The sequence below is a fragment of the Emiliania huxleyi genome (genome assembly GCF_000372725.1).
Source record: "Emiliania huxleyi CCMP1516 chromosome Unknown EMIHUscaffold_202, whole genome shotgun sequence".
Classification (NCBI taxonomy): domain Eukaryota; phylum Haptophyta; order Isochrysidales; family Noelaerhabdaceae; genus Emiliania; species Emiliania huxleyi.
In genome coordinates, this window is record NW_005200580.1 from 46,090 (window position 1) to 57,374 (window position 11,285).

At 66.5% G+C, this 11,285-nt stretch overlaps 1 protein-coding gene across 1 annotated transcript in view; it reads left to right on the forward strand.

The window, feature by feature from the left end:
* Positions 1-7,918: 7,918 nt before the first annotated feature.
* The window catches only part of EMIHUDRAFT_113896 (hypothetical protein), a gene marked incomplete at both ends in the record, with an annotated part of 7,093 nt that continues 3,726 nt past the window's right edge, over positions 7,919-11,285 (forward strand). The window contains 8 exons of the mRNA XM_005781385.1: positions 7,919-8,446; positions 8,929-9,000; positions 9,376-9,405; positions 9,448-9,534; positions 9,597-9,646; positions 9,790-9,910; positions 10,837-11,067; positions 11,143-11,183. Coding sequence (XP_005781442.1) covers positions 7,919-8,446; positions 8,929-9,000; positions 9,376-9,405; positions 9,448-9,534; positions 9,597-9,646; positions 9,790-9,910; positions 10,837-11,067; positions 11,143-11,183 — 1,160 coding nt within the window. The remainder of the gene's footprint in view (positions 8,447-8,928; positions 9,001-9,375; positions 9,406-9,447; positions 9,535-9,596; positions 9,647-9,789; positions 9,911-10,836; positions 11,068-11,142; positions 11,184-11,285) is intronic.

Below are 11,285 nucleotides of genomic sequence, written 5' to 3' on the forward strand. Positions count from 1 at the left end.
CTGACCCTCGTCAACGGGTGGACGGACTACGGCGGCGGAGTTGTGTACGCTTACGGCGCAGGTGAAGTCAAGATCATCGACTCGACGGTCAGAGATTGCTCGGCTGGCGAGTACGGGGTGCGCCGCGTAGAGCTAGCCGCACTCCAGCAGCGCCGCACGGCAGCGGGGCGGGAGATGGAGAGGGCCACGGCTGCCTCACCCCGCTCTCTCCTCGCAACCGCAGTCCGGCGGCGTCGTCTACGCGCTGGACAGCGGTGCGGTCTCGATCATCGACTCGACCGTATCGGGCTGCTCGGCTTATGTGCGCCGAGTAGAGCTAGCCGCCTCCCTGCAGCGCCGCACGGCAGCGGGGCGAGAGATGGAGAGGGCCACGGCTGCCTCACCCCGCTCTCTCCTCGCAACTGCAGGCCGGCGGCGTCGTCTCCGCGATTGGCAGCGGTGCGGTCTCGATAATCGGCTCGAATCTGACGAGCTGCTCTGCTGGCGATGTGCGCCGCGTAGAGCTAGCCGCGCCCCTGCAGCGGCGCACGGCAGCGGGGCGGGAGATGGAGAGGGCCACGGCTGCCTCACACCCCGCTCTCTCCTCGCAACCGCAGAACGGCGGCGTGGTCTACGCGTGGGACAGCGGTGCGGTCTCGATAAGCGGCTCGACCGTGTCGGGCTGCTCTGCTCGAGTGCGCCGCGTAGAGCTAGCCGCACTCCAGCAGCGCCGGCCGGCAGCGGGGCGAGAGATGGAGAGGGCCACGGCTGCCTCACCCCCGCTCTCTCCTCGCAACCGCAGAACGGCGGCGTGGTCTACGCGGAGGGCAGCGGTGCGGTCTCGATCATCGGCTCGACCGTGTCGGGCTGCTCGGCTGGCATTGTGCGCCGCGTAGAGCTAGCCGCACTCCAGCAGCGCCGCACGGCAGCGGGGCGAGAGACAGAGGGCCACGGCTTGCCTCACCCCGCCCTCTCTTCGCAACCGCAGGAGGGCGGCGTCGTCGACGCGTCTCGCACCGGTGCGGTCTCGATAATCGGCTCGAACGTGACGAGCTGCTCGGCTGGCGAGGTGCGCCGCGTAGAGCTAGCCGCACTCCAGCAGCGCCGCACGGCAGCGGGGCGAGAGATGAAGAGGGCCACGGCGCCTCACTCCGTGCTCTCTCCTCGCAACCGCAGTGGGGCGGCGTCGTCTACGCGTATGGCGGCGATTCCCTCTTCATCGCGGGTATCGCTTTCATCGACAACAGAGCGGACGGGTCAGGCTCGGTGCTGTACCTTTCAAACACGCCCTCCTCGATCAGCGACGCCTCCTTCACCGGCAACACCGCTGGCGACGACAAGACGATACAGACCGACAAGCTGATAGACTGGGACTGCCGCTTGGGCAGCTGGATGCAGACCGAGGGCGCCTTTAAGGGCGACTTCAGCGCCCCGGAGTGCTACCCTTGCTCCGCTGGCTACTACGGGAACAGGAGCGGCCGCACCAACTCCTCCTGCAATGGTGCGTGTGAGCGAGGCCACTTTTGTCCCGCGGGCACCGCGGAACCGCTCCCGTGTGCGCCTGGTTTCTACATGCCCGTGATTGGCGCAGCCAGTGCCGAGTCGTGCCTCCCGTGCTCTCCGGGGACGAGCCAGTCCACAGCCGGCACGGACCGTCCCTGCGACGAGTGTCCTCCCGGCACGTTCGCCGATCAGCTCAACGCCACCAGCTGCACCGACTGCCCCGCGGGACGCTTCTGCCCGAATGCAGGCACCATCCAGCCCCTCGACTGTGCCGCAGGGCAGTACCAGAACCTCACCGGCCAGGCTGCGTGCATGCAGTGCCCTGCTGGCGAGTTCCAGGCGGAGCGCGGACAGACGGCATGCGACACGTGTGAAGCGGGTGGATACTGCAAGGCTACAGATGACTGCGGTGGCGGCTTCACGCCCTGCCCTGCGGGGAGCTACAACGAGAAGATGGGCAGCAGCTCACCAGATGCCTGTCAGAAGTGCCCCCCCGGTACCTCTAGCCCGATCGCCGGAGCAGTCAGCAGCGAGACCTGCGCGAGCTGCCGTGCTGGGACGTTTGGCGGCGAGCCCGGGCTGAGTGAGTGCACGGACTGCCCTGCGGGCCGTTACCAGAACGACACGGGCGCGACGTCCTGCCGCGACTGCGAGCAGGGCAGCTACTGCGCCAAGGGCGCGTCGGCGCCGCTGCCGTGCGATGCGGGTACCTACTCGGACAAGACGAATCTCACCGACGCGAGCGAGTGCACGCCGGCCGATGCTGGCTTTTTTGCGGTGACGGGCTCCACCGAGCAGACGCCGTGCTCGCCAGGCACCTTCACCGCCCTCGCCGGACAGAGCATCTGCGAGAGGTGCCCTCGCGGCACGTCCTCCGGCGCCGGCAGCTCTTCCTGCGACGAGTGCGCTGCCGACACTTACTCCGCCAACGAGGGCCAGGGCGAGTGCATCCCCTGCCCCTACCCTCTTGCCAGCGGCACTGGCAGCGTCACCTGCTCCGTCTGCAAGGCGGGATTCTACCTGAAGGCGAGCGCCGACCCGGCCGACGTCTTCAAATCCCCAACCGACTACTGCAAGCCATGCCCATCGGACGCCGCGTGCCCGGTCGGCACGACCCTCGAGACCCTCGGGATCCCGCTGGGCTTCTGGCGCGCCAGCTTCTCCAGCGCCGAGCTCACAGAGTGCCGCGCCTTTGGAGGGGATGGCCAGGCGGGCCAGGCGCGGTGTGTCGGCAATGTTGATCCGGGAGAGGCTAGCGGTCGGAGAGTGCAGGAGGCCGGCTTGGACTACTGCGCAGACGCCTTCGCCGGCCCCGAGTGCCAGCTCTGCCGCGAGCCGAACCACTACCTGGACGCCGACGGCGCCGCCTGCAACGAGTGCGTCGCTGTCGGCACGGCGGCGGGGCGCATGGCGGGCACCGCCCTCGGCCTCTGCGTCGCGTTTGGCCTCGTGGCGTTGGCGTACTCAGTTCAGCGCGGGCAAACCGAATGGAGGAAGGAGCGCTTCATCGGACTTCCCTTGCGCATCGCCGACCGCACCGGCGACGCGATTTACAAAATCGGCCTCATCCCCAAGTTCAAGATCTTGTTTGGCTTCTACCAGGTCTGCCTCGTCCTCTCCACCACCTACTCGGCGCGGCTGCCGGAACGGTACACGGGCTGGACGGAGGCGCTGGCCGAAGCCGTCTTCATCGACTGGTCGGGCATCGTGCTGCCGGTGCAGTGCCTGCCGCACAAGTCCCGGCTCGTCGCCGTCGCGATCTCTCCCATCGGCGTCATCGCCCTGCTCCTCTTTGCTGGCATTGTCTTGCGGCTCTGTGCTCGCTGGCGGCGTGCTCGGCGAGGGGCTGCGGAGCCACCGACGGCGCTGGCCGAAACTGACGATGCGGCGGTCTTTTCATGGCCTGCAGAGGTGGCGCTCGGCCTCCTCGACCTCACGCCGGCGGGTCTCGTGCTCATCTTTCTCTTCGTGCCGTCTGTGAGCGCCACGATCTTGCGCGCGTGGTCGTGCCAGGTGCTAGCCACAAACAAACAAGCCCCCCCCCCCCCGCCCCTCTCCCCCCAAAAACTTAGCTGTGTCGATGTGCGTGCGCAGGGCTACACCACCTCTGCGCCGGGCGAGACGCTCGCTCTGGTCGAGTACATGCGGCAGGACGCGAGCGTCGAGTGCGGCACCGACGAGCACGACTCCATCACGAGGCTCGCCATCGGCTTCGTCGTCATCTGGCCGGTCGGCTCGCTAGTCCTCTACTCGGCCCTTCTTCTCGCATGCTACAAGCCGCTGCAGGCCAAGTCGCCGAACGCGCTGACGAAGGCCACCGCCTTCCTTCACCGGGAGTACAAAAGGAACTGGTACTGGTGGGAGGCGGCCGATCTGGCCCGCAAGCTCTTTCTGACGGGCTTCGTGCTGCTGGTTGCCGAGGAGGAGGACTCCTTTGTTCGTCTCGTCGTGGCGGTGCTCGTGTGTTCGTGCTACGCCGTCGCGATCGCCCTGGTCCAGCCCTACAAGCGGTTCGAGGACAACATCCTCGCCGTGGTGCGCCCTTCGCCCAATCCCACACGCCCTTTGCGCTTGCTTGTGCTGCAGCTCTCAGCACACGCTTGGATCGCCGTGGCCAGTCCACCACCCACCCCACACACGCCCTTCCCACTGCAGTCACTCTGAGCCCAACGGACGCGGCTCGCACTGCAGGCCACCAGCCTCGTCCTCCTCCTCCTCTTCCTCGGTGCCAGCTGGACCACCATCTTCCTCAACATCGAGTTGCGATTCCCCGGCGACGAGCCGGGGCAGTCGGCCTCCGCCGTCCTCGGCTTCAGGTCTGAGAATGGACTGGTGAACTGGATGCTCGTCCTTGCTGCGGCTGCGCTCCTGATCTTCCTCGTGGGTACCATCATCGCCATCCGCCGCCTTGCCAAGGTCCCCACGATTCGCCTCGTCTCAACCAAGCAGCCCCCCGAGCTGGCTCTGGTGGAAGGCCTCACGTGGCACCTCTTCCTCTCGCACATCTGGTCAGTCCTGTGGTCAGAGGGAGAGGCGGCGTAGGAACCCGCCAGAACGACCCGCCACTCCCCGAATAGGTCCACCGGCCAAGACGCCGTCGCGGTCATCAAGAATGAGCTTAAGCTCTTGATCCCCGGCATCAAGATCTTCCTCGATGTGGACGATTTGAAGGACATCGGGTCGCTGGAGGATTACGTTGACCGCACGCAGGTCATGCTCTTCTTCCTGTCGAAGGGCTACTTCCGCTCGAAGGCACTCCCCCAGCCCCTCCCTTTCCGAGAGTGCCTCGCTGTGTCGCCCACGACTACTCGTGCGCTCCTTGCCTGCAGAACTGCCTGCGCGAGATTCGGACGTCGCTCGAGAAGAGCAAGCCGCTCGTCCTCGTGCAAGAGGCGGACCCGGCCAAGGGCGGCGGGACGCTGCAGGCGCTCCCCGCCCGCCCCCTGCTCGATGACCCTGCGGGGATTGCTCTCGCCACACACGGCTCTGAGGGGCGGTGTCGCCGCCGCCGCCGCACGCCAGCACTCACTCACGCACACCGTCGCTGCACGACTGCAGGAGTTGCGAGCACAGTGCCCGGAGGTCCTCCAGCCGGAGATCTTTGACAGTGGGTGGGCGCAGACGACGTGGCACCGCATCGACGAGTATCAGCGTGTCTCGCTTAAGATCATCTCCGAGGTGCCGCCACGGACGACTCCCTGCAGCTGTTCTGCCGTCGCCTCGACCTTGACCGCCGCCCCCTCGCACCTACCCTCAGGCGCTCCTCCTCTGCTCGCCACACTACCTGAACCTGGCCTCCCTCCCGCTCTTCATCCCGGGCGAGGTCCAGGGCCAGCCGATCTCCTTCTCCAAGTCCGTCGTGCTCTGGGCCTCGCCGTTCGATGAGGGCGCAGACGAGCTGGCCAGCGAGCTCGCCACCAATTTCTCCGGCCTCACCGTCTCCACCGCCGAGGAGGCGGGCGACGCCACGCACATGCTTCTCTATCTGAACGCCGACACCTGGTCCGACGAGCGGCTGGCCGAGCAGGTCAAGCAGGCGCGCCAGGATAGGCTGAAGATCGTCATGGCGCACGAGAACGACCTCGACCGCGGCGGCTGTGAGTTCGCCAAGTTTTTTGAGACCACGCCGCAGGCACGCTGCCGATCAGCGGTCGATCTTTATGTCCCGCCCGCTCCATGCCCCCCTTCCCCGCCGCCGCAGGAGCTCATCAACGCCGGGCTCTACAACGCCCTCGCCATTGCCTGCTTCCCCGGCCTGCACCATGAGGTGCGCTCCCCCGGCGGCACCTTTGCCACAGCGCCCGCCTCCTGGAGCGACTGATCTTGCACCCCCGGTCTCACAGGTGTCGCTCGTGCTGCTGGCCAAGGCTCTGGGCGCAACCCCGGTGAGCGCTCGCTCGAGCATCCGCGACTCGCTTTCGAATATCGGGCGCTTCACTACCGTGCCTCGCGGCTCGACGACGTCCGACCCAGTCGTTACCGAGGAGGATTCGCAGCTGGAGCAGCTGCCAGAGGTGGAGCAGGTGTAGAGGTGACGAGCAACTTTGCAGTTCGGCTCAAGCGGCAAGGGTTGGACGCGCTCCCCACTTCCAGGAGTGCGCTGTGTTGGCATAGGGCGTTTTATGTAACAACTAACATGCTGATCCTCTAGCTTGCTCGTCCTCTAGCAATCTCCGCCGACCGCGAGGCCGGACTAGACCGTGTGTGGGGTCGTGTGAGGTGTCTCTGGTCACTCTCCTCAGGGGCTAGCCGCCAGCCGCTAGCCCTATCTCGCACTCACTGGCGGTGACAATTCTATGGGTGAGCGTATGCGAGTAGAGAGGCGCGTGAGCCGATTCTAGATCGCGCATGCCATTGGCATATAACTTGGCTTGGCGTGCGACCTCAGCGCGCCCGCCGTCAGCTCGACGGGGCGCGCATGTCAGCGAGAGGTTTGCCGGTAGAGCGATCCCGGTCTTGGTTGTCCGCCCCGCGCCACGGGTGCCAGCCGTGCCTTCGCGAGAGTCGCCCTCCGCGTCCCGTCGGCACTACCCTCGAGTGCGTGTCGCCTTGACCCGAGATCGCCATACACAGTCGTTGCCTCTTTGTTTTGAGAGCGCCTTCGTTGTTAATAGTACAAACCCAATGGTCCCTCGCTAGCGGTCCTTCGTTTCAGTCGCACACACGCACACGCCACGCCGCACCGCGCGCCCGCCCACTGCCCCGCCCAGGCGGGAAAGAGATGAGGAGATGGGACAGCGAAGGAGGAGCCACGAACACGTATGGGAGGGTTCAGTTGTGCGTCACGCTGCCCGGCTTCCCGGGACAGCCCCGCCCTTTCGAGGCAGGAGGGTGTGACGACTACCCCGTACGCCCGGTTGCATCATACCCCATCGCCGACCGCCCATCCCCCCCTCCTCGTTCCCCCCTCGAATTCTCCGGACCCCGACAGGCCGCCCGACGTTGGGCCTCTGCCCCGCACGCCCCCGCCCCTTCTGCCCCTCGCTCACACCCCGGCCCGACACGCACATACAAGACAAACCCGGCGTCCTGCTCTCAAAAGAAAAGAAAAAATGGGAAGGAGGAGACCAGCGGGGGAGACTCCCCGCCTATGCAACACCCCAGAGAGGGGCTGCCATCGCCGAAGCTGTGCCTAAGCATAACTCCCAAACCCGCAGCGGCCCGGGGGGCCTTGGGGGCAGCCTGCCGGACCGCTGTTGCACGGGGCTAAGCGCCAGAAGATGAGTGTGGTTGATGGATCGGGCCGTCGACCGTGCCTCCCCTCTTTTCGTCAGAGTGGGACTTACGCCGCGCCGGGTAGGGGGCGCGCCCGGTCCTCGACGGAGCCGCGCGCCCCAAACGACCCAGGCGACGAGTAGTCGTCGTCGAACCTCCGACACGTAGTCGCCCGTGGTCAGCGCCCCGCCTCCCCCGCCCGTCCCTATTCGTATTGCACCCGCGGCGCCCGCGGCATCTCGCCGCCCATCTTCGGCCACGCGTTGTAGTCGAAGATGGCGGCGTTGCGCCTCGCGATGATGGTCGAGTGCACTTGTAGGAAGCGCTTGCGCTCGCTGCTGACTCTCCATCGTTCACTGTCGGAGGATGCCTTAGCAGCCTTGATGTCGAAGTTGGTGTTGAACCACGTCGCCGCCTCGTGCCCGATGCCGCCGCGCGTGCTCGCCGCCCACGTCATAAAGTCGCAGTTTTTGGCGTCGCACGCCGCTGCCTTGGCCTTCCTCTTCGTCGCCTCGGCGTAGTCGGTGGCAAGGTGCGTGCCATTCGCCAGCGGGCGCAGCCTGCCGTGGTGCACCGCGGTGACGTACGGTGGTCCCTGCCGGTTAATCTTTTTTTTTTGTGTGTGCCAGTCCGCGCCAGTCCGCGCCCTTGTCGTGCCAGTGTGCTGTGAGAGGTAGTGTGAGAGTTTGTGTCTTAAATTCTTTTTTATTTTTCGGCGCAAATGTTCGCCGACAGGCTCAAGCACAGCGACGGCGAGCGCTGCTACGAGCGCCATGCCGCCTACCAGATGCGTTGGGATCTCGACGCCCTCGGCATCCCCGACGGAGGCCTCAGCAGCCTCCTCTCCGCAGCGGCGCCGAACGGTGGTCCACTCGCACTGCTCGGCGCCGGCGCTGGCGATCCCGACAGCGGCGTCGCCGCGCCGCAGCTCCGCGTCTACAGTGCCTCGGGCGAGATGATCCGCGGCTGGCCGTGGCTGCATGGCCGGTGCGTCGGGCTCGGCTGGAGCGGGAGGCATGAGCTCGTTGCCGTCCTCGAGTCTGGGCACGCGCTCGTCTGGTCGATGCACGGCGCGCGGCTGGCCGAGTTTGGGCTGGGCGCGGCGTGCGAGGCGCACGGCCTGCTCAGCGCCGAGGTCCTCCCCGACGCCCTCTTGCTCCTCGGCAAGGACTGCCGCTGCTACGCGCTGCACGCGTTGGGCAGCGAGGCCGAGCGGAGGCTCGTACCGCTCGCCGACCCGCGGCTTGCGGTGCAGGGAGTAGAAGCGCAGCACCCTGCGGCGGAAGGGCGTAGCATAGCACGGCACTCTCGCAGTCTCGCGACGACCCGAGCCGAGGCAGCGACTACCCTCCCCCCACAGCAACAGCACAGCACAGCACAGCACAGCACAGCACCGCACTGCACTGCACTGCACTTCACAGCACAATGCACAGCACTGCACTGCACTTCACAGCACAATGCACAGCACAGCACAATGCACAGCACAGCACAATGCACAGCACAATGCACAGCACAGATCGCGAACCTTCTCGGAACCGTCTTCCCTGGCAGGCGCCTCCGACGGCGGTGACCGCCGTCGAGCCCACGGCGCCGGCTGGGCGGCCCCTAGGGGTTCATCCGCCGGTGGTCGATGGAGCGGGTCGGACTCTCTCCTTCCTAGGCGTGCCGGGCGGTCGCTCCTATGGACTCATCCGCCCTGTGAAGAGATGGGGTGGAGACGGTGCGTGGTAGGCGCCGGGCGGCGTCCCGCGGGCCCTCGTCGCAACGAGTACTCGCACCATCCTCCTGCTGGACGAGCGGGAGGTGCAGGAGGACCGGCTCCTCTCGGCCACAGAGCAGTTAATTAGCTAATTCATCATTGACAACGAACAGGTGCAGGACCGGCTCCCCACGGCCGCAGATGAAGCAGTGATTTCATGCACTCATCGACGCCGCACAGGTTCAAGACCAGCTCCTCACGTCGGGCCCCTTCTGCCACCTCGTCCCGTCGCCGTCGCGCAAGCTCGCCGCCGCGAGCCGAGGCATCCGTGCGAGAAAAGAAAACGCGGCGCCCACACGGAGGACGCGGTGATTAGGCTCGTCGCAGCCTACAGCTCTTCCACCAACGCCCTCCACGTCTTCTCGTCCGACCTCGAGGTGCTGTGAACAGCGTCTCTTCACAGCACCAGCTGTGAACAGGCCCTCCACGTCTTCTCGTCCGACCTCGAGGTGCTGTGAACAGCGTCTCTTCACACCTGCAGCTGTGAACAGGCCCTCCACGTCTTCTCCTCCGACCTCGCCCGAAACTTGTCCGAGTTCCAGACGCACGCGCCGCGCCCGCCGACGGCGGGGCGCCTGGTGCGGCAGCGGCTCGGGCGAAGGCGACGCGGTGACGCGGCCTTCCCCGTTGTTCGCTGTAGGGTGTCGTCTGGTGCGGCAGCGACGCGCTGCTGCTGCGGTCGGGCGGCCGGTCTGTGGTGGTTGCGAGCTCAACTCCATGAAGCGTCGATGGGTTCGTCACGACTTCCTGCTAGGTGGGGGGGCGGCGGTGACGGCTCGAATCGTTCCTCAATCGCCGACTCGACTGGCGGAGTGTCTTGAGTGTGGTGGTAGGTGGGGCGGCCGGGTGGTGATGGTTGGGCCGTATGGAGACTGCATCCAGTACGAGTACGCCGAGCCGCCGCTCCTCTTCCCGGAGCAGGCACAATCTCCCCGTATCTCCCCGTATCTCCCCGTATCTCCCCGTATCTCCCCCGCTCCTCTTCCCGGAGCAGGACTGCGCGAGATATGGCGAGATGTGGCGAGATATGGCGAGATGTGGCGAGATGTGGCGAGATATGGCGAGATGTGGCGAGATATGGCGAGATGTGGCGAGATGTGGCGAGATGTGGCGAGATGTGGCGAGATATGGCGAGCCATACCCGCTCCTCTTCCCGGAGCAGGACTGCGCGAGGGTCGTCACCAGCAGCGCCACGGAGCTGCTGCTGCGCGTCTCGCCGGTCGCCGTCGCCGTCCTCACTCCCGCCGCCACCGCCGCTTCCGCCGGCGCGCGCCTCCTCGCCGCGTCCGCGCGCCTAAAAAAGAAACAGTCGGCGCGATTTTTCTCTTCTTCTAGGCGCGCGCCTCCTCGCCGCGTCCGCGCGCCTAAAAGAGAAATAGCATGGCTATCTGTTTTCTTTTTCTAGGCGCGCGTCTCCTCGCCGCGTCCGCGCGCCTAAAAGAGAAATAGCACGGGTATCTGTTTTCTTTTTCTAGGCGCGCGCCTCCTCGCCGCGTCGGCGGCGTTCGAGGCTCGTTCCGCCGTTGCCGCAGAGCTGCTGCGCGGCCTGTCGCAGACCGAGCTGCGCGAGGGCGTCGCCGCGTGCATCGAGGCGAGATCGGCCGAGATTGCCGGAGGTTTGCCCGAGATTTACCCGGAGGTTTGCCCCCGAGATTTACCGGAGATTTTCCCGAGATTTACCCGGAGATTGCCCGAGATTTACCCGAGACTGCCCGAGGTGACCCGAGATTGCCCGAGATTGCCCGAGATTGCTCGAGATTGCCCGAGAGGAGACTGCCCGGGAGGGCGTCGTCGCGTGCATCAGATCTCCCCACATCTCCCCGCAATCTCCCCCACATCTCCGCACATCTCCCCGCAATCTCCCCCACATCTCCGCACAGGCGGCGGAGCACGAGATGAGCGCAGGGCGGCAGCTCTCTCTCCTCCGCGCCGCCGCCTACGGCAAGCCATACATCCGCCACGCCGGCGCCGCGCCCAGCGGCGGCGGCGGCGAGGGCGGCGAGGGTGGCGAGGGCGGAGAGGGAGAGGGCGGCGGCGGCGGTGTGGCCGAGCAGCGGCGGCTGGCGGCCGCGTTTGTGCGCGCGTGTAGAGTCGCGCGCGCGCTGAACGCGGTGCGGGCGGCGGCGGCTTGCCCCCCCACCTCTCCCCCACATCTCCCACGCATCTCCCACACGCCTCCCCCGCAGGTGCGGGCCCCGGAGGTCGGCTTGCTACTGACGCGGCTGCAGTACGGCGCGTTGGGGCCGGAGAGGGTGGTGCGCACGCTGCTCGCACGGCACGCGAACGCCCAGATCCCTTCTTTTCTCTCCCCATCTCTCCCCATCTCTCC